Source organism: Podarcis bocagei, assembly GCF_964188305.1.
Source record: "Podarcis bocagei genome assembly, chromosome: 14".
Taxonomy (NCBI): domain Eukaryota; kingdom Metazoa; phylum Chordata; class Lepidosauria; order Squamata; family Lacertidae; genus Podarcis; species Podarcis bocagei.
Genome location: NC_138139.1, coordinates 4282124 through 4307825, shown reverse-complemented (window position 1 = coordinate 4307825; position 25702 = coordinate 4282124). Strand labels below are relative to the sequence as shown.

The 25702-nt window shown below is 46.3% G+C and overlaps 1 protein-coding gene across 5 annotated transcripts in view; it reads left to right on the top strand.

Moving 5' to 3' along the window:
* The window catches only part of RORA (RAR related orphan receptor A), a gene marked incomplete at its 5' end in the record, with an annotated part of 381112 nt that overhangs the window by 281952 nt on the left and 73458 nt on the right, over positions 1–25702 (top strand). The window contains one exon of one of the 5 annotated variants that reach the window (XM_081170622.1): positions 6379–6497. The exons of 3 other annotated variants lie outside the window; for them this stretch is intronic. In XM_081170622.1, coding sequence (XP_081026748.1) covers positions 6467–6497 — 31 coding nt within the window. Of the gene's footprint in view, positions 1–6378; positions 6498–6723; positions 6900–25702 lie in introns of those variants that run through there. One more of the 5 variants, XM_081170617.1, reaches the window with a different exon arrangement.

Sequence of the window (25702 nt, the reverse complement as noted above, 5' to 3'; positions counted from 1 at the left end):
CACACAGGAAGGTTTCTTCCCACAAGTCATCTGTTAGCCTGGGTGGCTGAAGAGCCTCTTTAAAGCCCTGCTGTGCCTTTGGGTCATGAAAAGACCCTCTCCAGAGCCCATAGAGGATGTCTTCTTTGCACTCCGGGTAGAGTCTTCTCGTGAGCCAGAGGCATGGTGTGGGGAAAGGTGCCGGAACTGTTTTCCGATGTATTCTGGCTAAAAAAAAGCCCTGGATACAATACTGTGGCAGAAAGGATAATCTGCCATCTGCACAGTGGCGTCCTAAGCACCATGGAATGTTCAACAATGGATGGCTAATCAGTTGACCCTAGCAGGAACTCAAAGCCAAGGCAACATTGCATTCCTCCCTAAGGGATGTTTGTTTGTTTTCTTGCTTGTTTAAAAAGCAAGCAAAAAAACTCTGGGTCCTGCTTTGTGGGTGAGGTGGGAGCTATAAAGCTCTAATGGTCAAGAGCAGGCACCATATTGTCCACTTAAAATGCTGGTGGCAGTATCTTCTTTAGATATACTGTACCTCTGGGGTATGTATGCATTTGCATCTATTGGAGACTGACTGCCACAAACAGCCCACTGCATCAGATGTCATCCCTGATTACCATTTTCTCTTCATCCGGGCTGGAAACAAACACTGATCAATAATAATTCAAGGCTATGTACCTTAAGGTTAAACATCTGACAATCAGAGAAGACTTAATGGGCTGTGACACTGCTCAAACCAATGGCCTGACATGCCTTGCCATGTCATAAGGATATGCGGGGGGTGAGCTAACCCTGCATTAAAATACATGAAGCCAGTCTCTCTCTCCCCCCCCCCATACACCCCTTCTGAATCTAAAGTTCGTTGTCTTGGTGTGTCTAAATGTAAGGGCACTGCATTGCTGAGCTATTGCAAAGCAACCATAGGCTCATAGTGGTGGAGACGTTAGGCACCGTGTCCACATACACCATGCCCCCCCAACCCTTTAAACTGCAAATTGACCCTTCATATTATTTCTGCAGTCCTGGACTGATGATAATCTAATCCATTTTCCAGGGTGGAATTTTATAACCCACTAAAGCAAACACAGACCACTCACTGCCCCTGTTGGGCTTCCTTGTACACTGCATGGTATCTTACAGATGCTTAGATCAGCTTTCGACTGGGGTTCTCTGGATGTTCTTGGACTACAACTCTGAACTGACCCAGGCAGCACAACCAATGGTCAGGGACAGTGAGAGTTATAGCCCAACATTGGGAGGGTCACCAGGTTCCCCATCCCTGATTTAGGGCTCACCCACACTTACCTTTCACCCTGCAATCTTTAAAGCTGAATCGGAACAAATGGCAATTTGTGTTTTCCATGGGTTGCCATTTGCTCCGATTCAGTAGTAAAGAGCAGGTTTTTGTGGGGGGATCTTCAGGGCAAAAAAAGAAAAAAAAGGTATTGGACACGGTGCTTTTAAGCACAGATATGTGCCTGGAAATGTGGCACAAAGGGAGGTCTGCATGACTCCTTAAAGGAATAAATGCAGGCCTGGAAAACGAAAGAGACCATTGGAATGATGTGGGGTGAATTGGAGGTAGGGGGATAGCTACATATCAGAATATAGCGCTTATGGAAATATGTAACGATTATTACTTAGCACCAGGGCTTTTTTCATCTGGAACGCACTGGAGCTCAGTTCTGGCACCTCTCGGGTAAAAGTGGCATTGTCATTGGAAGAAAACAAGGGAGGCAATCATGGGAGCTGGTAATGCAACATCTGGGGGGCATTTCATACATTTTATGAAATAAAGAAAATAATGAAATGCTCTCAAGATACAGGGCAGAAGTCCCTTCCTGAACACTTCTGCTGCCTGATATCCTTTTACCCGAAGATGATACTAGGGATGCTGCTTGGGACCTTCTGCATAGAAAGCATTAATTGAATTATAGTCTTTGCCAAGGTGATTATTTTTCTTCTGCTGGAACTCACTCAGGTGGGCACCAGTGCCATTCCAGGAAAACAAGGGAGGTGTTCATGGTGAGTTCCAGCAAACTCTCCTTCTAGAAAAATGGCACTGCTTGGCACTGCAGAAAAAGCAATATCTATAAGCAGCGTGTTTTCATATATAGGTCTCTGTCTTTGACATGCAGCCCTTCCTTTCTTATGGCTGCCTCTTCGTGGTTTTGCTTTAAAATATATATCGGTTTTTCGTGGGCTGATAGTGTCACTGAGCCACATAAAAACCAAGGCAGTTGATCATTCATTCTGGTGCTCTGCTGGTTCATCTTGTGAGAGTCTCTCACTTCCCATTACCAGAGCAAGGTTAAGCAGAAGATAAAGGTCTTCCTAATACATTCCCCTCACCCTCAGGCCGATATTAATAGCTTTTTGATTTGGATGCATCTCTGAAGAATTAAAATAGGAGGAAAGCCACCTCCGCAGAGAGTGGGATCCCCCCAGATTTGACCTGCTCACCTCAGTCTCTCACCTCTCAACCACACAACACTTCAAACCAATTAAAGAGAAGGAAAAGGAAACATCACAGAAGAGATAAAACACAGCTAGATTCCTACTAGGCAAATTTCTAGAGTCCTGCCCAATATGCTTCAGTCAGAGCTTCAGATTATACACTTTCTTGTTTTTCAGTTGGTCATCTTTTCTTTTTTAATGGTGCACTTAGTCCTTACAATAAATAATGCAAAGAACAGTAATATCTTAAACTCATTTTAATATTATTTTGCTATATATGTTTGGATACCACTGGATGCCATTGAATCAAGCTAGCAGACCAAACTGGTCAAAACAACACTGATTTGGAACTTCTTAAGATGTTGTCATCAAATTTGGCATAGTGGCTCCTGCGATCAAGAAACAAGTTTTCATCTATGTTTAGCTACAATTGGATGACACTTTGAATCAAGATGGCATACTAAACCTATCCAAATGTCACTAATTTTGACTTATTTGAATTGCATAACATTTGCATATCATAATCTCCTCCTCACTGTCAGGAACCATCATGACAGATGTGGTAGCGATATCTTAAGAGGTGTCCAAATGTATCAATAACAAGCAGGAAGACAGTCAAACAACTTTCCAAAATAAATAGATATCTATAATCCATATAATCCACTCCCCTTCGCAGAACTGGTAAACTCCTGTGCACATCTTTAAACCTTTGCTCTGTTGTCTCCTTCATATTTAAGAGAAGAAAAATGTGGATTTTCCGGGGGGGGGGCAGCTCACAAGGTAACCAGACAGGGAGCTTTTTGCTCCTTTTCTTTCCCCTCCTTCTTTTCATTCTTTCTCCATTATGTAAGCACTTGCCAAAAGTAAAATACAGTTTCCGAGACCAGAACATCTGCAGTTCATTCAGTTTAAATGTAATAATTATTGCTTTCGTCTCCCACAAGGCCAGCAAAATGCAACTAAACACAATAACCAAATACGAGAGAAAAAATGGATTCTGCAAAAGGCTTGCCGTTCCTTTGTGGAAGACATGCCCTTCAGCATGGAGGCCCTGCTTCCTGTTCCCAGATGCAAGAGCTGTGCTTGCAGGAGTGCCATTCTCAGAGACACTCTTCTTCTTAAACAGCTTTCAAGTACAAGTAGGGCTGGTTCCAGATGCTGTGGGCCATTCATATGCAGCCACGGGAAACAGACGGGCCTGCGCTTATCCGCTCTTAGATATACATGCCACAAACATAATGACACATCCATGTACTCTTTCCCACTCAACATATAATAGACAAACACCATGTAACAACATGGGGACGTGGGTGGTGCTGTGGGTTAAACCACAGAGCCTAGGACTTGCCAATCAGAAGGTCGGCGGTTCGAATCACCGCGACAGGGTGAGCTCCTGTTGCTCGGTCCCTGCTCCTGCCAACCTAGCAGTTCGAAAGCACGTCAAAGTGCAAGTAGATAAATAGGTACCGCTCCGGCGGGAAGGTAAACAGCATTTGCGTGCGCTGCTCTGGCTCGCCAGAAGCGGCTTAGTCATGCCAGCCACATGACCCGGAAGCTGGACGCCGGCTCCCTCGGCCCATAAAGTGAGATGAGCGCCACAACCCCAGAGTCGGCCTGACTGGACCTAATGGTCAGGGGTCCCGTTACCTTTACCTTTATGTAACAACACAGCAGAGACACAATACTCGGTTTTGTAAGTGCAGAGAGCAAGAGACAGGCACCCTCTGCACACCCCCTCACCCAGCAACACTGCGCTCTGTCCAAGCTCTGTGTGGCAAGACCACATGTTGGCCTATTCACATGCCAACAGCATAGCGGCAGAATCAGAAGTGGAAGGTCCCTTCATCGTAGTCACACCCACATGCCTTGTAAAATTATTCAATAATCTTGCAGTTATACAATAATAATAATTAGGAATGCATTATAACCATCAGTGCAGATCTTCATGTGTTGCCTTTCAAGTAACAACTTGAGGAACATTCTCTTGCAACGGAAGCAGCCCTTGCATTTTCAGTGTTCTTGAATGCTTAGCTTTGGCACATGTAGAACAACTCCTCCTTGGTGTTTTCCTTATGTGCCATCTGCAGAGTGACCCTAGGAGCCGATCCTCTGTGACTGATGGACTGACTGATGGGATGGCTCTAGGACACTGGCGATAATGACTCTGGCCCACTACACAGCATCTGCATGTGGGACCAGGAAGCAGCGAGTATGTGTTGAAGGGTGTGTCTTCCATGAAGCCATTTGCAAAAGCAGCTGGGGGTCCAGGTGCCTGCATTGCTCACATGCGAATGGTGTGTATGGATGGGCTGATGTGGACAGAGACATACCTACGCTCCCTGTGCCCTTGGCAAGGTGATGTTGGCCGCCCAGAGCAGTGGAGGAGCAGCCTGGGGAGTGCATGGTGGGCAGGCAGATTCCTAGCCACTGCAAGTCAGAGGGGGGAGGTGCAATTTTTGCCCCCAGCCCAGGCTTGCATCCTTGGTGAAAGCCAACCAGCCCAGCCCCTAGGCAAACCCCTGGATATTGGTACATAGGGCTGTACACTGTTTTGTTTATCGCAGACTTGAGCTGGGCTTGTGAGTTGCATCAAAACACCTGAAAGCACTGAATAGGTAAAGGAGAGGGCTAAGAAGCAGGTGGCCTCCAAAGGTTGTAGCGGGTGCTGGGAAGTCCCACCTTTTCTCACCAAGTGTTGTTCCTTCTCACCCATTTTGGAGCTGGGCCTTGATGCTGAAAACAAGGCCTGAGTGGCCTAAGCTGACCACGTGCTGTGGACATCTTTTCACAGTGTCTTCCATGAGCTTTGCCCAAGTCCCTGTCCAGAGTCTAAAATTCTCCACAGGGGAGATGATACAAGAAGCTGAAGGAAAGGGGGTAAGGGGGGGGGGACCCTGGTTCGCTCTTCCTATGCCCCAGCTGCCTCCCTCTGCTGGAGGAAAGAGCTGTGTATGCCACATGGCCTACCTTGCACCCCCTAGACTAGGCACCTACCCTCATAGAATTGTAGGGTTGCAAGACACCTCAGGGTCACCTGGCCCAAGCCCTGCAATGCAGGAATCTCAAGTACTGTAGATCATATATGACACAGAAATACCGCCTGGAGGACTGTCACCAGTGCTGAAGCAAGTTTCAACGGCCAACCCACTTGGCTTCCTTATTCCTGCAGAAGAAGTCATGAAGCTGAACTGGGGCCAGTGGCAGCGCCCAGGACTGTGGGAGTGGGGGGGGGGGTCATACACATTCAGTGCAAACGTGCATTGAATGTCAGGGAACTGTCAGGGCTCTTTCTCGCCCCCCTGATTCTGTGTGTGTGTTAAATAGCATTGAGACTTCAGGGTTGTCACCCTGTGTGACACAAGAGTAAGCCAATACGCTGATGAGGACCCTAAGCCCATTTCCCCGAAAGTAACCTCCGCTGACTGGCCTTCCAGCTGGGGTTCTGCGCAGCTCAATCAGACGAAGGTTAACGTTTAAAAAAATGGTTTAGGAATTTTTTAAAAGCGTCTAAAACAACCATTATAAAGGACTGCTGCGAGAAATCGCCTTCCCTTCCATTGCAAGGAGTCTGGCAACACGCGCAGACGCCCCTCGCAGGCGGCCCCAAACTGCCAACTCTTTCCCGGGGGGATCCCCGCGTTGCGGCGCCCGCTGCCTCGGGAGAAAGTGGCCCCGAAGTCCGCGGCGCTTAGTGCGCCTCCCCCTCCCGCGCGGATCGGGCCCCAGCAGGAGGAGGCGGCGCCGGCTGCGGGATGGCGGGCGGGCCGGAGCAGCGTCCGCCCCGCCGGCCCCCCTGCCCCACCTCCAGCGGCAGCCGGGGCGGCGCGCGTTGGCGGGCGGGCGGGGGGGCCGGGCCGGTCACATGGCGCCTCAGCTGGGCCGAGGCTCGCCGGAGGAGGCGGAGGCTGCTGCTGCCGCTGCGGAGAGGGCCGGTCGGGGCTGCTGGCAGGCGCTGCGGACGAGGCGGACGCTGCCCCGCGAGCCCCGAGAGCGCAGCCGCCGCCGCCGCCGCCGCCAAATGCTGTGCTTGGTGATCGCCGCGATGAAAGGTGAGCCGCGCGGCGGCGCCCGATCCGCCCGGGACCCGCCAGGAAAGCGGCGCTCTCGGCAGCCCAGGCGCTTCCGCGCGCGGTCCGGCTCCCGCCGCTGCCGGGTCGGTGCCTGCGGGCGGGCGGGCGGGGGCTGGGTGGGGGGGGCGTGAGGGGGCGATCGGGGCGCCAGGACGGGGCGGGGGAGAGGCAACTCCGGGTCCGCGAATCCGAAAGGGCTCTTTGGCGTTACGTCAAGTGACCGCTCGGAATCTACCTCCCGAAGTTGCCCCCGTCGTGGCATGACGCCCCTTGGCTCGGGGTGCAAGCCTCTTGGCGGAAACGTCGGAAGGGGCTCCGGCCCACTCGAGCCGACCTCGGGGCAGGTGCCCCGTCCTGGAGAGGGCCGGTCTGCCCTCGGCAGTGAGTCTGCTTAATTTTGTGTGTCTTTGTGTGCCACTAACCCAGTTGTGGTCTGAAGTCTGCAGAGTGCTGGACTTGACATGCCACATGGACCCCCCCCCCCCAACTTTCCAGACATAGACTCTGCACGGTAAGAGAGGGCACTTGAGCTAGAAGGACCTGTAACCTATTTATCCTTCCAAGTTTGAAGTCTTTAAAACGTGATTTTCAGATGTGATCATTGCCTATTGTTAAATATTGAGGGAAATGCATAGCTTCAGAAACATTCTCCTCGTCCAGAACAGACAGAATATTGAATTGAGGAGAAACTTTGAAGCACATGTTATTTCTGTGGGGCGGTGATGGAGAGGGACCCCAGAGGCATGTGCCCAACTGCAGAGTAACAAGTTCTCCTCTCAGCCCTACATGCTTGTGGTTACCTTCCATTTCCCTCGTATTTTACATCCTCACAATGAGGTTGGGTTTGGATTTGAAAATGATTGATAGGACCCAGAACTGGCCAGATGATCTATTTTGCGGTGCAGCAATCCTGTGCATGTTTACTTGGATATAAATCTCACTGTTTTCAGTGGGGCTTATTCCCAGGAAACAGGGCATAAGACTACAGCCTCAGTGGACCAGCGGATGTGGCAGAAAGTGGGCAAGCTTTGGGGTTGCAAGGAACTCTTTGTCGCCTGAAAATGATAGCAGGAAACTGAACTGGGTCTGAATGAAAGTGTTTGAGGATAACTACCTTAAGCTGGGGAAAGGAGATGTTAGGCTAAGGAGAATTGTGACCGACAGCTGTGAGCAAAACCCTTTGCATGCCGGTCAAAAAGACCATTAATCCAAAATGCCGTCTTCTGTGCTGTTTGGTAATAGTCAGGCATAATCCGCACTAACCTCGTGTTCTCCACAGTGTCCCTTCCCCAGCTATAAAGCTTATCAGTTGTTGTCAACTGCTGTGTTGATTTTGTTTCCAGTGTGAGAGAGTCTTTACACTTATTATATTTTATTGTTCTGAATTCAGCTCAGCCAAGACATCTGTCAAAGGTCAGCCTTTGTGGCTCTGCAGGATCTCTTGTTATTCAAAGGCAAGAAGGCAATTTATGCTCTCCCCACAAATTTACGGTAAATGGGAAGAGATTACTTTCAACCCCTCCTCTGTAGCACAGGTTCAGCATAACATTGACTAAAGTTGCACAGGGGACATGGATCAGGCTGTGTTACTCATGTCTGGTCTCTAAAATGTGATTTATCCCATTTGGCAGGACTTCTACAAAATCTCTGGAATTCTGCTATGAAAATCCAGCACAGGCAAAAATAGTCGGTTTTTAGAATCATATCCATTTTTAAAAGAGGAGCTAAAAGGAAGAACTGGATTGACCTTCCTTGATTGGATCATGGAAAATCAGAGGTTTTTAAAATCCCAGTCAGTGTCTGTCCTCAGTTGCCTTGGTTTCAAGAAAACCAGCGGAAGGCTTGCATTTTTGTCTGTGTGAGAAAGAAATGCAAAACTTTTTGTGGAATGTTTTCAATTAGCTCTTCTGCAGTATAACAAAGTGATTTTGCAATTTCGCATAGTTAAAATATAACTAAATTGAAATAATGTGACCATCTTGATAGTGAATTTTGTAGAAACACCATATACCTTATTATCAAGTAACACAATTTTCATGGTGTTGTTTCTCTGAAAAGAATACACAGTCTGGATTTCTCTTTCTGACTAGGGCACTTAATGATGGGGCTGTGGTGTGTTTTTTCATGACGATTCTTCTGAAAACAGATTGGTATATTTGTTGCTTTTTTATGAAGCAAAGCACTAAATGAACACTGTTAACATTCCATTAAAGTCTAGTTTGGCCTATACATTTTTTGTCATTGGGGGTGTAGGAGAAGTTTGATCAGCCGAAAGAGAGGCACTGCAGTCATTATTAGAACCCTGGATCTGGTTTCCTGGAAAGGGTGGAATCAAGATGCAAACCAGTATAAATATGGCACAGAGTAGTTATTTTAAGTCTTATTTTGTTGCATAAGTTTAAGAAGTGCATCTCAATGTGTATCCTGCTTGTATCCCAGAGCAAATGCAACAAGAAATTACAAAACAAATTGATAGTCTCTTTTTAGCAGTGCAGCCCAAACTTCTGCATGTCTACTTGGGTGTAAAACCTATTGAGTTCAGTAGGACTTACTCCTAGGCAAATCCATCTGGTACCAAGTTCCACTAAACACAGCATGCCTAGGATTTGTCATTAGACAAGCTCTTACACAATTCTAATTTATAAATTAAGGTCAATAATGTTTTTTTAAAGATCTCCTGGTATTGTTATTAAGTCACTTAACATACATTGGATTGAAGCTTCTTGTGCTAACCTATTTCATGTATTTATTTATTTATTAATTACTGGAAACACTTCCTAAAATACGTCCCAATCCCAAGGAGGCAGACTTGGAATCAGACCCTACTGAATTAGTAGGGAACGACTTCCTCGGAAGCTGCATTTAGGACTGCAGCCTTAGTGCAGCCAGGGTGGCTCAGTAATGGAATCTTGCAGAAACCTCTGAGCTTTGAGCTATTTAAGCAACATGGAGTGCAAAACTGATCCCACCGTGCAGCCCTGCCACAGTGAGGTTGCAGATTTGGGGTGCTATTAAGGGAGACAGAAAGAGAGTCACATAAGTCTGAGCAATGATCCATGATCCGCTGGGAAGTAACTTTGTTCAAGTCCATTGAAATGAATGGGAAATGCACAAGGGCGGTGATTTTCAACCAGTGTGCCAGGGCACTCTGGAGTGCCTTGAATGCTGGTCCGGGGTGCTGTGGGCAACGCTGGCCTCTGTCACACTTTCCTTCCTTCCCTCCCTCTGATGCCCTCTTGCACCCCTGCCTCCCAAAGACCTCCACAGCTGTTTGCTGCAGCAGCCCTGGCTACAAGTTCCCCTGGTGAGTGGTGGCTCTGGGGCTGGCCAGGGAGTGCTGATTGCCAGGAGGTGAGGCGCTTCAGAGACCAGGGGTGGCTGCTGCAGCTACCTGGAGGACTCTCGAGAGGAGGCTGAGGGAATACTCCACAAGGGAGGGTGTTTGAAAAAGGGTGAGAGGCTGCCAGCTTGGCAGGCAAGGGATGACATAACTGGGCTCCTGAGACCCACAGGGGTGCCACAGAAAGAATGCAGTTGGTCAAGGGAGCCGTGAAAACCTCTGCACTAGGGCATCACTTGTGCATGTATCCCCTATGTTTCAATTGGCTTGTTCACCTCCGCCAGCTCCCGTATTAATGCATGGGAAATATATTGGGCCACCAGGCTTGCTTGATAAAATGGAAACAATGAGGGAGGACTGGGTTTTAATGGAGTGCCTATGGATGGGGTGAGGAGAAAGATACTGGTGCCAGTGGCATGACTTGTCAAGGTCCCTGCAAAAGCTTTTTGCGGGATGTAGTCTTTGATACGCTGCTTTTGCCTGGCCTCGCTAAGTGCATTTAGGTGCAGATCTTTCCGCCTGCCATGCCATGATCGGGGACAACTGATCTCTTGCAATTACTGTGAATGTCAGTGTTGAGTTATCTTCAGTTTTGACTTGTGACACTTTTACTATCTGGCATTTCATTTCATTTCATTTCAAATGCTGTAGTTGAAATGTATGCTAGAGTGAAGCTTGGCTACATTTGCTTTTTGCCCTCTTAGGTCTCCCTGGCAAATAGGTTTGTGAAAATTATGATCCCCCCCACCTTTCCTGCTCTTCCTAAAACCCCATACCTCTTGTGTTGCACTGACCTCTGGCTGCCGGGAAAGAATGGATTCTCTGTGGTTTGCTCCAACAGAATCAGACCAGAAGCAATGGGGAAAGCCACTTTAAAAATGGTAAACTGAAATACATTGGCGGGAGATGCAGAAATACGTTTAGGTGGTTATGATGTTTTATTTATTCTTGGTGCCGTCATTGGAGTTTTGAGGAGATGTAATTATTTATGACTGCTCTGAAGATGAAGGAGAACAAAAGTGAAATATACAAATTTCTGTGGTCTTAAAATAAAAATAGGGAGGCAGAAACCCGTTAACTCTCTTCCTTCAAACAAATGAGCTTCATAACCAAAGATGGTTTGTGAGCTGGTAGCCTTATGTCAGATACTTTTTTCTTGCTTCACAAAGCACGAACAGGACCATTGTGAACAAGAGAAGGAAGTCCTTCTTCATGCCTGTGGAACTTGCTCCCCCAAGAGGCAGTGTGACCACCAGCTTGGATGGCTTTAAAAGAGGACTAGATAAATTCACAGAGACTAAGGCTGTCTATCGATGGCTAGTAGCCAGGATGGCTCTGACATTCTTCTGAACACCAGTGGCAGGAAGTCACAGAAGGAGAGAATGTTCTTGTGGTCAAATCCTGCCTGTGGGCTTCCCAGGGGGGCATCTGGTCAGCCACCATCAGAACAGAATGCTGAAACAGATGGGCCATTGGTCTGATCCAGCAACCTCTTCTTTTATGTTCTTATGTGGGGAACAGTGGCAGCAATAAAAGGGCCCATTGATGGGTTCAGGGCCTGCTCAGATGCTAGACGAGGTGATCATGGCCAACCTCCAGGAAAACTTCTGAGGAAGCACTCCTGGGCAACCAGCTACCTTAGCTTGTCCCCCAGCTCTCCTCAGTCAACCCCCCTGAAGACCTGTTGAGGTTTTATAATTAATCAGTCAGAGATTGTGTGAGGATTATGTGGAACTGGGTGTTGTTAATAATATAACCACCCCAAGATCTACAGATGAAGGGTGGTACACAAATAATACTAATACTAATACTAATAGACCCTGGTGATGATAGCAATAATATAAAATGTTTGCATAGCCCTTTAGCAGGTTCCAAGTCCTTCAAGCTACGCTAATAATCCTTAACTGCAGAGGATTGGCCAGAGAGAGGCTTACCTAAGGCCACCTGGAGACAATGTATATGAAGCACTATGACATAATGCTTATGCAAATACTGAGTGGTGGTGTCACTGAGCAGCAAGACAAGATGTTGTCATGGAGGTGTGCCCAAAAGTAACAACAGGCTGCTCTGCTATCCAGGTTCCTTGTAGTTTTATTTCATTCAGCACATATCTGTACTGATTTCAGAGGATTAGTCAAAGAGGGTTGTGTTGTTGTTCTTGTTTTACTTTTGGTTGGGGGCCTGTTAGTGTTTTGGGTACCAAAATTGCAGGGATACCCATGCAGCTGTCCATCCTGTGATAACAGCATGCAATCTTTCTCATTTCCATCTTCTCCTCCTCAGAGATCTTTGGCAGCAATCATAACCATACAAGCACCCCCCAACTTACTCATATTCTACTCAAGCGCAACTATGTATATGAGTGGCACCAGGAAATAAATAAATAATTCAATTCAAACCTGGAAATGGCCAGAGAGGGCACTGGAGAGTCCTCATGGCTTGTGAGTAGACCCTCCCGGAGCCTGAAGAGAAGAAAACCTGCCATCAGATCCCTGTGCAATTCCACATGTACAGCTGAAGTTGCCTTGTGCTTTGTTAGATCATTGGTCCATCTAGTCCAGAAAGCCTGGTGTCTCACTGAGAAATTCTTTTCCCAGCTGTGTTATCAAAGATTTAAGTGTGGACCTTTACTGTGTGGACTGCTCTTACGCTTATCACGAGGCCTTTGGAGTTCAGCTCTCAAAGGTTACAAATGTAAGAAGAGCCAAGCTGGGTCAAACTACAGATCTATATAGTCTAGTCCAGAGCTTCCTATTTTTATTGTTATTATTATTATTTATTAAATTTGTATACCACCCTATACTCACAGGTCTCAGGGTAGCTTCAACATAAAATCACAATATAAAAACAAAAAATACATAATTAAAACAAAACAACCCAATACCCCCCAATAAATGCCCACAAGGAGTTAGCAAACAGGACACGAGAGATGTAGCCCTTCGGTGCTGTTGTTATTAAGAGCTGCATTTTCCCGATCCTGGAGGTAGCAAACAGGCATCATAGCTAGTAGCCAGTACTAGCCTTATCCTCATGAATTTGCCCAATTTTCTTTTAAAGCTATTTAAATTGGTGAGCATCACAACAGCTTGCGATAAGGGTCTTTGCTTTCTATCTGAGAACCTTTTGGCAGGACAGAGCCAGTGATTTTGATGCCTTCAACATCTTCAGGCAGAGGCTAGAAAGTCATGTATCAGAGTCACATATCAGACTCTGTCTGTCTTTGGATTTCCTGCATTGAGCACGGGATCAAGGCCCAATCTGACTTCATGATTCTGTGCCTTGGACCAAAACTCAGTGCAAATGCACCCTAATGTGGGGCACAGACCCCTGGGAACTCCTGTGCCATAAGTTCCCTTTCAGTGAAATGTGAAACTGTATAAGACTATGCCAGTGTTGTCTTGGCTGTTCTAGCTATCCATGTGCAACCACAAAGGAATCTGCTGGTGGGCTTTCAAATCCATTTTGGATTCACCACAGTTTAGTGTTACATCTGAACTATAAACTATGAAGCAAGCCACCTTCATAATGCATGGATTGAAGTGGCCATGTTTCAAACAAACCATTGGTAAACTGTATCAACCATTGGTAAACTGTATCAACCACAGTTTACCAAATTCACCGATATGAAAAACTGTGGCTGATAAGAAGTGGAAGATCACATTTCAGTAGGGGTTTGTGCCAGAGGTCTTCCCAGTGATCTGATCTACCCCTCATTCTGACCCAACCCTTGGTGGTCTCCAAGGAGTTTCAGCTCTTGAGTGATCTCCATGTCTGTGGACACTGATCCGTTGCCGGTGAAGAACTCGCAGCAAAAGAGAGCATGTTCTGCTGTGTGAGTTCACTGCTGTGCTTGGCAGTTTCATGACTTGAAAATGTTAAGCCTGTTTTAACTTGTGCAACACTGAGAGAGGGGGGAAATATCCCCAAAACACGTTGGTGTAGGCACTCCACCCACAGAGGCTTGACTGACGTCAATGAAAACTCTTGAGTGTGCGTAATGTGGCAGGATCAGGCCCTTGGCTGAGGGGTGTGTGTATGTTGTTGTTTTTCATGGCACATTAATGAACACACCTGTCTGGAAATACCTGCAGTTCAGAGGCATGTTAGGTAATGGCAGCACCCAGGCTGTTCTTGTGGTTTTTTGGGAAGCAGGTGGGATTACCTCGTGAAATGGGAGATGTAAGGAATGTTCTTTGGCGCTGTGCACGTTCTGTCCTGCACCTTCCAAGGCGTCATACTTTTCTGCTACTGAGGATAACCCCACCCACTGGACAAATCAAACCGTCAATCCAGGAGACAGCCCTGCAAGGAACACTGAACTAACAGGGCACAGTTTCATCCTTGCTCCTGGGTGTAGGATCAGGATACGAGTCAATGGACTGTGTGCTATTTTTCCATTAAGAAATATTTAGAACGTAAGGCGTGCTTGCTGGATCAGACCAATGCCCATCTAGTCCAGCATCCTGTTCTCGCAGTGGCAAACCAGAGGCCTGGGAGAAGCCCACAGGCAGCACCCAGACACAAGAGCCCTCTCCTCTTCCAGTCACTTCCAGTCACTTCCAGCGACTGGTATTTAGAAGCTTTACTGCCCCCCAACTGTGGAGGCCAAACACAGTCATCGTGGCTAATAGCCATTGATAGCCTTATCCTTCATGAAGTTGTCTAGCTGTCTTTTAAAGCCATCCAAGTTGGTAGTCATCGCTGTGTCCTGTTTAACTGTGTGCTCTGGGAAGAAGTCCTTTCTTTTATCTGCCCTGCAGTTCCCAACATTCAGCTTCATTGGATGTCCACAAATTCAGGATGTACGCAAGAGAGCAGGGGAAATGGAGAGTGCCCTTGTGTAACTTGCAGACCGCCTTTTGATTTGCACCAGGGTCTTGGCACTCAAGCAGTGGCCAGAGAGGTGACATCTTGAAAGGACAGGTCTTGAGATGATATTGTTTGGGGCACATAGCTGTGTACACTGCTATTCCTTGTTCAAACTATAAATCCAGTTCTGAGCTGAGTAAGGGGGTGGGATGTTCAGATCAGCTGCATCCTTGTGGTACTTCACTGTCAAGAGCAGTCTGGGTCACACTAAGGCATGGCTCCTTCAGAAGTCCCTCCCTCCCAACTCTTCAAAGCCTCATTCAACCCCACCTTTCCCAGTCTCTGTATCAACAATTTGTTAGAACAATAGAAATATATCATTATCTTTCTGGTAAAAAAATCAAAATTGGATTCTGAATGTTCCTTTCCTGTTAGAGCCTGGAGAGAAATGCACATTATTTTTTTGTGCCCAGCTATAAGTGTCCAAGAGACTTCTAGAAATGGTTGGCTAAATTATGATAAAATCTGGATGATTTAAAAGGTTCGCTTCATTTCCTCCTTTTGCTCTACTTTGGCAGTCAGAGCATAACTTTAAAGCATTCACCTTTTTGGTACAGTATTTATCTCCCAAACTACAATTAGCAATTGCAGCTGATAACTCGAAATGATCAAGTGAGCAGCCACTCTCTCCTTCCAGGATGTGCCTTTTTGCTTGAAGATTTATAGCTGAGGAATGTGTTGTGCAAATGGTTCTGCAGCTGTCTCAGAGACCTCCTCTGCCACCGCCTTGAAGCTCTTCTCGCCTCTCAGGCCTGTTGTGGTTGATGAAAGATTCTTGATTCTCAAAAGTCTTTTGTTGTTCTCAGCCTGAGCCTTACGAAATGGAAACCAAGACTTTTGAGTTCACACTTTCTCTTCTAATGCTTTGGAGCGCCTGCCCGTGGTGTGTGGCTTTAACCTTAACTAAGAGCCCCTACATGCGGGCTTAACTTGCCAAACTAAGCCCTGCCCCTGGAAGGTGTGCACCAGTTTACAACATGGAGACCTACTCATTCCCATGCCAGTAGAGGCTAGCAAGATGGGGCTGTTTTCTTGGCCATGGCTTATGGGTGCAAATGTACACTTAATCATGGTTAATGGAAGCCATGCTTTGTGAAACCCAGAAACCATGGATTTGTGGCCAGTGCTTGGCTTTAGTCTATGTGAACATAGCTATGAAAACAAAGCATAGCTGAATCATATATCTGCACAGGGTCAGTGCATAAAGGCTTTTCAGTACTGTAGTGGTCAGAATTACCACCACCCTTCCTGTCCTGTGCCTATGCAGGTCTTCTTCCTGCAGGTAAGGCAGGTAAGACACTGTAACTGAAAATGCACAGGCAGACATCTGTTTTGAGCAGGCAGTTTCCAGGCTGGAAGATGCTTAGATGTTCTTCTGAACAGGGATTTCCCAAAGGTGGCCCAATTCTTGATTTTCCATCTCCAGGAATATCTTGGCGCTCCAGGCAACTGCAAACTACATGGTCCAGTTGGAGGTCTGCATTCTAGCCAGGCAAAATCATCTCATCTTAGCAGAGCAGGACTCCCTTGTCTCACTCTAGTAGAGCCTTCTGCAACCTGGTACCCTCCAGTCCTGTTCTAAGGTGAGGCTGATGAGAGCTGTTGTCCAAAACCACAGGACAGTTCAGGGAAGGCTGGCCCAGCTTAAGTTAGCCCAGTATAAATTCAATTTATGCTGCGGTATGGAAGGGAACAAACAGCTGCTTGAGTTGTTTCTGCTCTGTGTTGCCACTGGACTGGGAACTTCTGTAGCTTTTCCTATGTTTAGTATGTATTTATGGGGTCTGTTACCTGGTGTTTATTGTCCAAAAATAAGTTTTATGTTTATTTATTTAAAACATTTTTTACCATGCTCTTAGGCTGAAAAGACTCCTAGAGCAGCTTGCAAAGATCAGTAGCAAAGCAGCAAGTTGTTCCTGTACATTGTTGTGTGCAACAATTGCCTTTTGCTGCTCTGCAAATCTGTAAGCTCATTTTCTATTTGGAAAAAAACCTTTTGTATTATTTTCCCTGAGTTTTTGAAAGCAGCCACCTGTGCACGCAGACATGCACACAAACACCCCTACCAAATTTGACTCTCCAGGTTTACTTAGGAAAAAGTGTGAATGTTTGTGTTAGAAGCTTCATGAAAGCCAGTACTTGGAAAATCTGAATGAAAAGTACATCTTCCTTTTACATTCAGAAATGTCTGTCTGAATCATTTTAGGACTTGACTGCAAGTCATGCTGTTTAAGTGGAGCTTAGCAGTAGAGCAGTCAGTGGGAATTCCAGCTCTCCTCTGTCCTCATCCTGGACATTGATCCTGCCAACTATTTTTATTTTAGTCATTTCGGGATATAGCTTCAGTCAGCTCACCCATACTGTGTAAGCACCAGAGCTGCACAGCAAACAAGAAGTGAAGATTGCTTGGAAACTCATCACTTTTACACCCAAATTTTATGCCTGTGTTGCTGTTGTTTTATGGCTGAAAGTTATTGCACTTGGGACTAGTTTATATAATCAAGGAGGATGAAGTGAATTTCTCCAAAGGCCACCTGCGAAGGGTTGACTTCAGGTTCCATCATATTCCGACTGGTCTCCCTGAAGATGGGGTCTGGGTCTTTACTGTGGAGCTGTGTGGAATGTCCTTCATGGACTCTGCCCTTGGATGTGTCCCTCCCTAGGTCCCAGTTGCCTGTCTATTAAAACTTCTCTTTTGCAGTTTTTGTGGGGGTGCTAATTCTTACACCTGGTTTGCTCCTTCTTGATGCTGTTTTTGCTTGTTATATGGAATGTCTTTCATTGAAAGCTGCCTTGAAATCCTTCTCTTCTTTAAATATTCAGTGGTATGTAAATCCAATAAAATAAGTATCTAAGCTTTTCCTTGATTTTACCACTTGAACCTGCAAGTGGCTGTTTCTTGTTTGCATACTTCCCTTAAAGGCCAGGGTAGGGGTACTCCATGCACATAGAAAAGTGGCATACTAAGGGAGACACGTAGGCCGAACTTTCTTCCTAATACAGTACTTTTCTATCTGCACAGAGTTCCCTATTCAAGAAAGAGTCATTCACACATACACAGCTTTAGGTGCATAGCCCAGGACTAGCTTTGCTGCTTGAGTTTGGGGATGGTGTAAACTGGTCCTCAGAGCCATTTGGGCCCCCTTCTAAAGTTCATGTCTGCTTGGCTGTCACAACGGAGTGCTCTTAAGCAAATCTGCATGGACACAGCTGGGGTCTGCAAAGAATCTGCTGTATTAGACAGGAGGGGACTTGGAAGACTGGCTGCATTGTCATCTTGCTAGTACAGTGGTGCCCCGCAAGACGAATGCCTCGTAAGACGAAAAACTCGCTAGACGAAAGGGTTTTTCGGTTTTGCGTTGCTTCGCTAGACGAATTTCCCTATGGGCTTGCTTCGCAAGATGAAAACGTCTTGCGCTTTTTTTATAAAGCCGCTTGAAGAGGCGCAGTTGCGATGGACCATGCTTCGCAAGACGAAAAATATCGCAAGACGAAAAGACACGCGGAACGAATTCTTTTCGTCTTGCGAGGCACCACTGTAGTAATCAAGCCACATAAACTTTGACATCAAAGAGAGCAAAGCACACTTTGTGGCAGGCAAATACATCAAAGCATCGGCACAGGACAAAGAATTGTGGAGGAAGGCAGCTGAGTTTCACCAGCTGGGTCTCTGCGGGTGAGAACAGAAACCTTAAAAAAAAAAAAAAGTTGGAAAATGGGCCCCTTTTTCTCAGCTTATGACAAAAGGGAAAGACGCATTTAAAGAAAGGGATTCTGAAGCTATTCTCGAGGCTTTGTGTGAAAGCCAACAACAAACCTGAGCACAGAGAGAGAGAAATGGAGTCATTTTTGGTACCCTTCGTAAAGTCTCTAAACTACATCCTGCTGCCTTGGCTCTGCAGCTTTCAGAGTCTGGCTGTCATTATTTCCCTGTCCTAAGTTACCTTGGTGTCCAGGGCTTAAGTTTTAGCTGGGGCTTCACTCTGGAGCGGAAACATCTGTGGAATCATTCATGTCCAGCGCAATAAGAGAGCAATACTCTCTTGTTGAGTATTCATAACCTGCCCACCTCTGATGGAGGGTCAGTGACTTCCAGGCCAGGTATGTTTCTGCTCCAGCATCCTTTCTTTAAGAAGCGAAGCTCTGTTGGGATTTTGCTTACATTTCCCAACATTCTCTCAAGTCCTGGCACAAATGTCCCCTGCTTGGCCTTTCCACCTGTAGCATGTTTGGACAGGAACTCCCAGTTCAAGAGGCAAGAGACCTTGAATCCGGCACAGTTGTTGCTGTGGCGTGAAGGGCGAGGATTGCACGTGTGGAAGGGGCCATCCTTCGAAGAATGACATCCACCAGGAATACATTCACTAATGAAACATGGGGCCTTCTCTGCAGCGGCCCTCAGATTGTGGAATTCCCTCCCCACAGAGGTGTGCGTGGCTACAGTGCTACAGTTTTTTTAAAAAATTCAGTACCTTTTTCTAACGGATTTGGCACAATAAAGGAGAGCCCTGATCCTGATGCTATATTTCATAGCGGCTTTGGCTTTTTAGGTTTTTTAATAGTGGCTTTGATGTGCTTCTGGGGGGCCATGGTTTAAATCCTTGATTATAATGTCGCCAGTGCCATTCTTAGCTTTGTTGCTCTTGATATTGGATGTTGTATTGTGAGCTGCCTTGGGTGTGGCATGCTGCAAAAAGTGGCATATAGGGGAATAACGGCAGTTTGATGCACTGGTTAGGAGTGCCAGACGAGGACTGGGAGACCAGGGTTTGAATCCCACTCAGCTGTGAAGTTTACTAGGTGACTTTGGGCCAGTCACTCGCACTCAGCCCAACCTTCCTCACAGGGTTGTTCTGAGAATAAAATGAAGTGAGGAGAACCATGTTGGAGGAAAGATGAGATATCAATTATGTAGTAGCAGCAGCAGCAGTAAATATGACTGTGAGAGCCAGCTCTGCCATTTGATCATATGGAGGGAATCCAGTAGATATTGGCAGCTGTAGCATGGGATGTCATCTGGGGGCTACCTGATTTCCAGGACCACATGGGAGATCATCTTAGCATCCTGGCTTGAAGTTCTCTTCTCCAGCCAGTGGTATGAAGAGCAGGGAAAATTTGTCTGACATTCAGGGCTTCTTGGGTGAAACAATTCAGACCTGACAGATTCCAAATGCCCTTTGCCAGATGCAGCCCCAGTTGTTTGCCCTTGGTGCAGCTGGCGAGGAGGCTATCCCAGAATAAGTCTACACGTTAGACTTGGTTTGTTGGCCCAATTACAGGTTAGAGAATTTGTTTTAAAAATGCTAAAAATCTCTCTGGAGATCTCAGACGGCTGCTGAATGTCCATGTGGCAGGTTTGGAAAAAAAGAAAAATGCATGCACAAAAATCCCTGAGGCCTTTCCCCCCAAAGCTGCTGTTTGCATGCTTTCTTAGTTACTGTTCCATCCAATATTATGCGAGAGTCAGCCCAAATATGTCTGGCTCCTACACTACCAAAGCCCACACTGGCTGCCTTTTTTTGCAGAATGGAAACTCAGGCATCTGTGTTTCTTTTTTTGCTGACTCAGCTTTCCTAATGCGTGGTGTGGGTGTGGAAAGAGAGAGAGAAAAATACAGATTTCCTGTTCTGATATTTAAATTAATAGACAAGTGTCTGAACTTTAAAGAACCAGCCTCTGCAACTTGCGAATGAAACCTGCCAGCAGCTTAAGATCAACCCTGCTCCCATTTATGTATTGTTGTTTCCCAGGAAGGTAGCAAAACCACGACCCAGCTGCTGGGGGCTGCACCCAGCTTGGCATCCCGCAAAGTTGCACAGGCCTCCTCAGTTCCGTACCTGTCAGCAAACCTCCTGCTCACGCACCTGAGCCATGGGCAAATCTTCCCTCTCAGATGAGGGACTGACAGTAATGGGAGCTGTCTTCTCAGTGCAAATCACAGTGTTGGAGGAGTGGCTTTCATCACAATTGCAACAAGGGATGCACTCCCCACTCCTAGCACTGGCTGCAATCCAGCTAAGTATCACACGCACACATGCCAGCAGCTGCCATTTCTTTCTTTCTTTTCTATTTAAAGTATGAAGGCACATTTAACATCAGGTCTTGTTTGGACCACGGCTGAGAGAGTGTGGGTTGGCCAAAGTGTCAAAAGTGAGATGGTTTCTGAATCCCAGCCCAGCCTCTTAGCCACGGCGCTGCAGTGGTTTTGGGGATTTATGCAACAGTGACTTTCTGTAGCCGCCTTGTACTTGAGACCCAGGTGGAAGAACACATGCCATGGGCGGGGCTATTGTGCCACCCATCTACTAAGCAAAGCTCAAGAGCACGGAGCTGCCTGGCCTTGTGGGCGGATGCTGATTGCATGTTTATGCCTTCCAGAGTTGAGTCTCACGTGCAGCTGCATGTGGTGGTGGTTACATCAGCACACTCCGTGGTGGACAGTGGAGTTGTGTGAAGTGTCTTTTGTGCAGACACTGATGTGCTAATTTCCACCGTGGGGTGATATTTTGAAACTGTTGTCAGGCATGATTCATGGGGAAAGGGAGCATGCGACAGGGGCAGGACCTACTGCCAGGTTCCTGGCCCACCTAAGAATTCTGGTTTGCCAAGCATGTTGCTCGCTGCCCTTTGAAGCAAAGCAGTTGTTGTTCCACAAGGCCCCCATGTGCTCTCTGGGACAGGGTAGGGGGACCTTGTCTCCCATATCCAGACCCACTTGATATTCACAAGGGCAGTATTTATGTTCTGAAGTATTTGATCCATTGCTTCCTAGTTCCTTCCATTCCCAGATTTTCAAAAAGATTGAAACTGGAGCTGAGTTGAAACAATTTGTCTAGCCTTGTGACTGTTTTCATGAGTGTTGAGATTTTCATCTCTTCCTCCTCTTACAGTTCTTGCAAATATACCCGTAAACATACAAGGATTATTTCAGGGCTCACTGCCACTTTGGCTACGTGGCTTCTCTATTACCTTTTTCTTGGTTGCCATCACTGTCCTTTGGTTCCCTCTCCCATTTTCCCTTGTTGCTGTTCCATCAGGTCACCGCAAGTCACATCATTTGGGTGGGTGCCATATTACATTTTATGTGATGACCTCATGGATGCTTGCAAACAAAGCAGGTCACCAAGGCCAGTGAAGGCAAAGGAGGCTGAGAGTAGTGAGGGCAGCCAAGAAGAAAAGGGATGCTGATAGGAAGCGGTAGGGTGCCCAGAGTCATCAAAAGAGCACAAGTGTCCCGCAAGTCCCCCCCCCCCAATAATTCAGTGCATCAAGTATGCTAATTTCTTAAGGATTTGAAACGAGTGAATGGTAGTCGCTGCTTCATTTGCAAGAACAATGTTTCCCCTTTTGAAGATCTACTTTGTGTCCTGCTAGCTAAGGTGCTTTGGGATTTGTGTCAAGCCTTTCCTTTTTAAGATACACTGATGGGGAAAACAAAAGTTTTAGCAAAATTGTTTACTCCATCTCTCTGGCAAGATTCTGGCAACTCTGTTGACTTAAATCTTGGAAAGACAAACTCTTGGAAAGGATAGCACTGGATTCTTCAAATCCCCTTTCCAAAGTCCCTTCTGTTTAGCATGCAAATTGAATTTACTTGATTAGTAAAAAATTTAAAGCTTCCCATCTCAACCAAATTCCGTTCTAGCAAGCAGGCCAAGACTTAAGGCGTTTTTGTGGGGGAAACCTGCTCTTCTATTTTTTGAGACGTCATCTCAAAGCAGAACAATTTTGTTTTGATTTTAAGATTGATGTAACCAATCCTTTTTCTTAGGGTGGTGCTTTGCCAAGTGTTGCCGCTGTGTGTTCTCCATTCATTACAGCATGGCTTGGGAGTTGCTCCCTTGAAGGCTTTCTTGAAATGAATGGAAGTTTTACTGCCTCATTCCTTGGCCAGCAGCAGCTAAAACTAGCTATAAAACGCCCCTGAATGCCACTAGAAGCCTATGGCAACAGGGCCATCTGCCCTGTGGCTAAAAGATGGCAATTAAAATGACCAGTCAAATTAGGTTTGAGGGAGAGGCCCAGAATTTGGGTGCCACCAGAGAAAAGTCCCTTTCTTGGCTGCCACCCACTTGACATTTGATGGTGGGGTTCATGTGGGGAAGGCTTCTGAAGATAATCTTACCTGCACTTTTTACTGGTACAGCAATCTGAAATTCTCTTTTCTATTAAAGGTGCAGAAGTGCTGTCTCCCCCCGCCCCAACCTGGCCACACCAATTAGCAGGCAGGTTCATATTGGAAAAAGAGGTGCAACATACAAAGCCCATCAGCCAAGTAGAGTGGCCCACAAGGGGCTGAATAAACCCCTTGCTGCCTTCCTGGGACTATACAAAAGGTGGGCGGAGGGAGAGGTTAAGCAAATATCTGACAATCTAAGATACAGGGCTTGTATTCAGCTTGTTGCATTGAAAGGGGCAGGCCTTCTCAGTAGTGGCACCCACCCTGTGTAACACCCTCCCTGCAGATGTCAAGGAAATAAAGAACTACACAACTTTTAGAAGATGTCTGAAGACAGCCCTGTATTGGGAAGTTTTTTTTATTTTTGATGTTTTACTGTGTTTTTATACATGCTGTAAGCCACCCAGAGTGGCTGGGGAAATAACAACAACAACAACAACAACCATCATCATCATCATCATCATCATCTTACCTATCTATAATCCCTACAAAGTCCTCTGGACCTGCCATGGTTATAATTGCTTTATGCCAGGAATTTAAAAGCATGAAATAAGGTAAACAAATATATATGGTGCGCAGAACCACAGAACCAGTGTTAGAAACTGTAATACGAAAGCTAGGCGCTAAATGGCACCTTAAACCGAGGTTATGGGCGCAACAATGGAATGTCTAGGTGCACTTTTTTATAACAAGAATACAAAGCTAAAAATGAATGAACTGCAACTAAAGTATTATGTTCATTTTTCACATAGTCAGTCCTTCCCCTGCCCACCCCCTAATATTATAAGAGGGTCTCTTCTCCAGTCTTTAGAGAGTAGCTGTAAGTGGGGAGGCAGAAAAAGTTCTTCCTTTCCTTCCACTCTGCAGTTCTAATCTGAAATCTTAGGCACAGTACTACCCCCAAAGCTTAGAAACTGCTCACACTAATGAAATTCCCTGTCACAAAATGCTCCTAGAACGATGGGAGTTTTGAACACTGCACAGAACACAGCTTAATTTTGTCTTTGGCGTAGGTTTCAATGCCCAATGCTGTTTTCTTGCACTGCGTCCATCCACACCAATAGGGCTTGTGCAGGAGAATTTTCCAGTTGATTGTGGGTGGGGTCCGCCTGCCGTCCATTATGGATCCTTAATGGGATCCCAGACCCACTGTCTGTGGCACAGGAAAGCCACCTCTGCAGTTGGGACCCAACATTTCCCCACTAAAAGGTGGCAGCTTAGTGTAAGTAAAATGCAGTGACATCCGTAGCTGACCTGGAGACCATAAACTGTTTCCAGACAGTCTTCTGTTCTCCATAACCAACTTTCTGGTTTTTTTCCCTTGAAGAAAGTGATCAAACCATTTCTATTGGCATATAGAAGGACTACTTCTAATAATTGTCTTGGCTGCAAATTATTTAAGGGGAAGAAAGTGTTGATGTGTATATCTGGCACAATAGCAGCCAAGTCTTGAAAATGATTTCCCTTTTTGTGATGAATAAGCTCTTTCAAATGTCTGCAAAATATTATGCTCCAAATAAATAATTTGAGACCCAAAGCACTTTTTTAGAAATAAGAACTAAGATAGCTTCTGGCAGATGGTTGGTCAAAATTCTGCTCTGTTCAGAGATCACCAAATCATTTGATAATGAGCAGAACTGGAAGTTGCTAGGTCAATCTTCTACATATATTTAAAATATTTATTTTAGGCATGACAGCCATTTTACCACAGCCCAGCACACAGAAGTGAAGCAGGCAACGCTTCTGGGCATGGACACAAATGATGGGGAAAGTTTCACCTGGTTAATTGATGTGCTTGCCCGCTCTCTGAGCATTGCAAAAACAAACAAACAAACCCTGAACATTTTTCAACCCTATGTATATGTCATGGCTTTGGGCTGAGGGATGCAGGTAATGTGGCCTATTGAATCAGCTTTCTCCAAGCTGATTGGGGAAGGCCAAAAAGCCAATATAGTATTTAATGCTTCAATGCTTGGAAAAAAATGTATGGGTGATGACTGATGTGATTTCAGGAGTCAGAGAGAAGCCTTAGGGTTAGGGTAGGTTTCCAGTGGCCAGGGTGCAGTTTAAGCACATTGCACCTTCTATCTTCGTCTTGGCTAGTAGAAGCAGAGTGAATTCTGCAGAAGAAAGGAACTGCAATCATGTATATTGGCAACAGAATGCAACTTGGTGCTGAATTTGGGTCTTCCCCTCTGCCGGCAGCTCTCTGCAAATCTGTACATCCACACAGACCTTCCCAGATATTAAGATCAGCGAGGGTTGGTGAGGGGGGGATGTTTCAGTAGTTCCACCTCCCTCGGTTAGCTTGTGGAGAGTGGGGTAGGGCCTTCTCTGAGGCAGCCCCTAAGCTGTGAAATTCCCTCCCCACAGAGGCGCACCTGGCACCTTCTTTGCACAGCTTTCAGCGAATGCTAAAGTCACCCCTCTTTACCCTGACCTTTGACAGCCGAGATAAAGTGTTTTCAGGGCTCACACTTTTCATAGAATCGTAGGATTTTAGAGTTGGAAAGGACCCCAAGGGTCATCTAGTCCACCTCCTGCAATTCAGGAGTCTCAGCTAAAGCATCCATGGCAGATGGGCATCCAACCTCTGCTTAGCAACTCCAAGGAAGGAGAGTCCACAACCTCTTGAGGGAGATCGTTCCACTGTCAAACAGCCCTTACTGTCAGAAAGTTCTTCCTGATGTTTAGTCGGAATCTCCTTTCTTGTAATTTGAAGGCCTGGGTTTGAGTCCTACCCGTCAGAGCCGGAGTAAACAAGCTTGCTTCGTCTTCCATGTGGCAGCGCTTCAG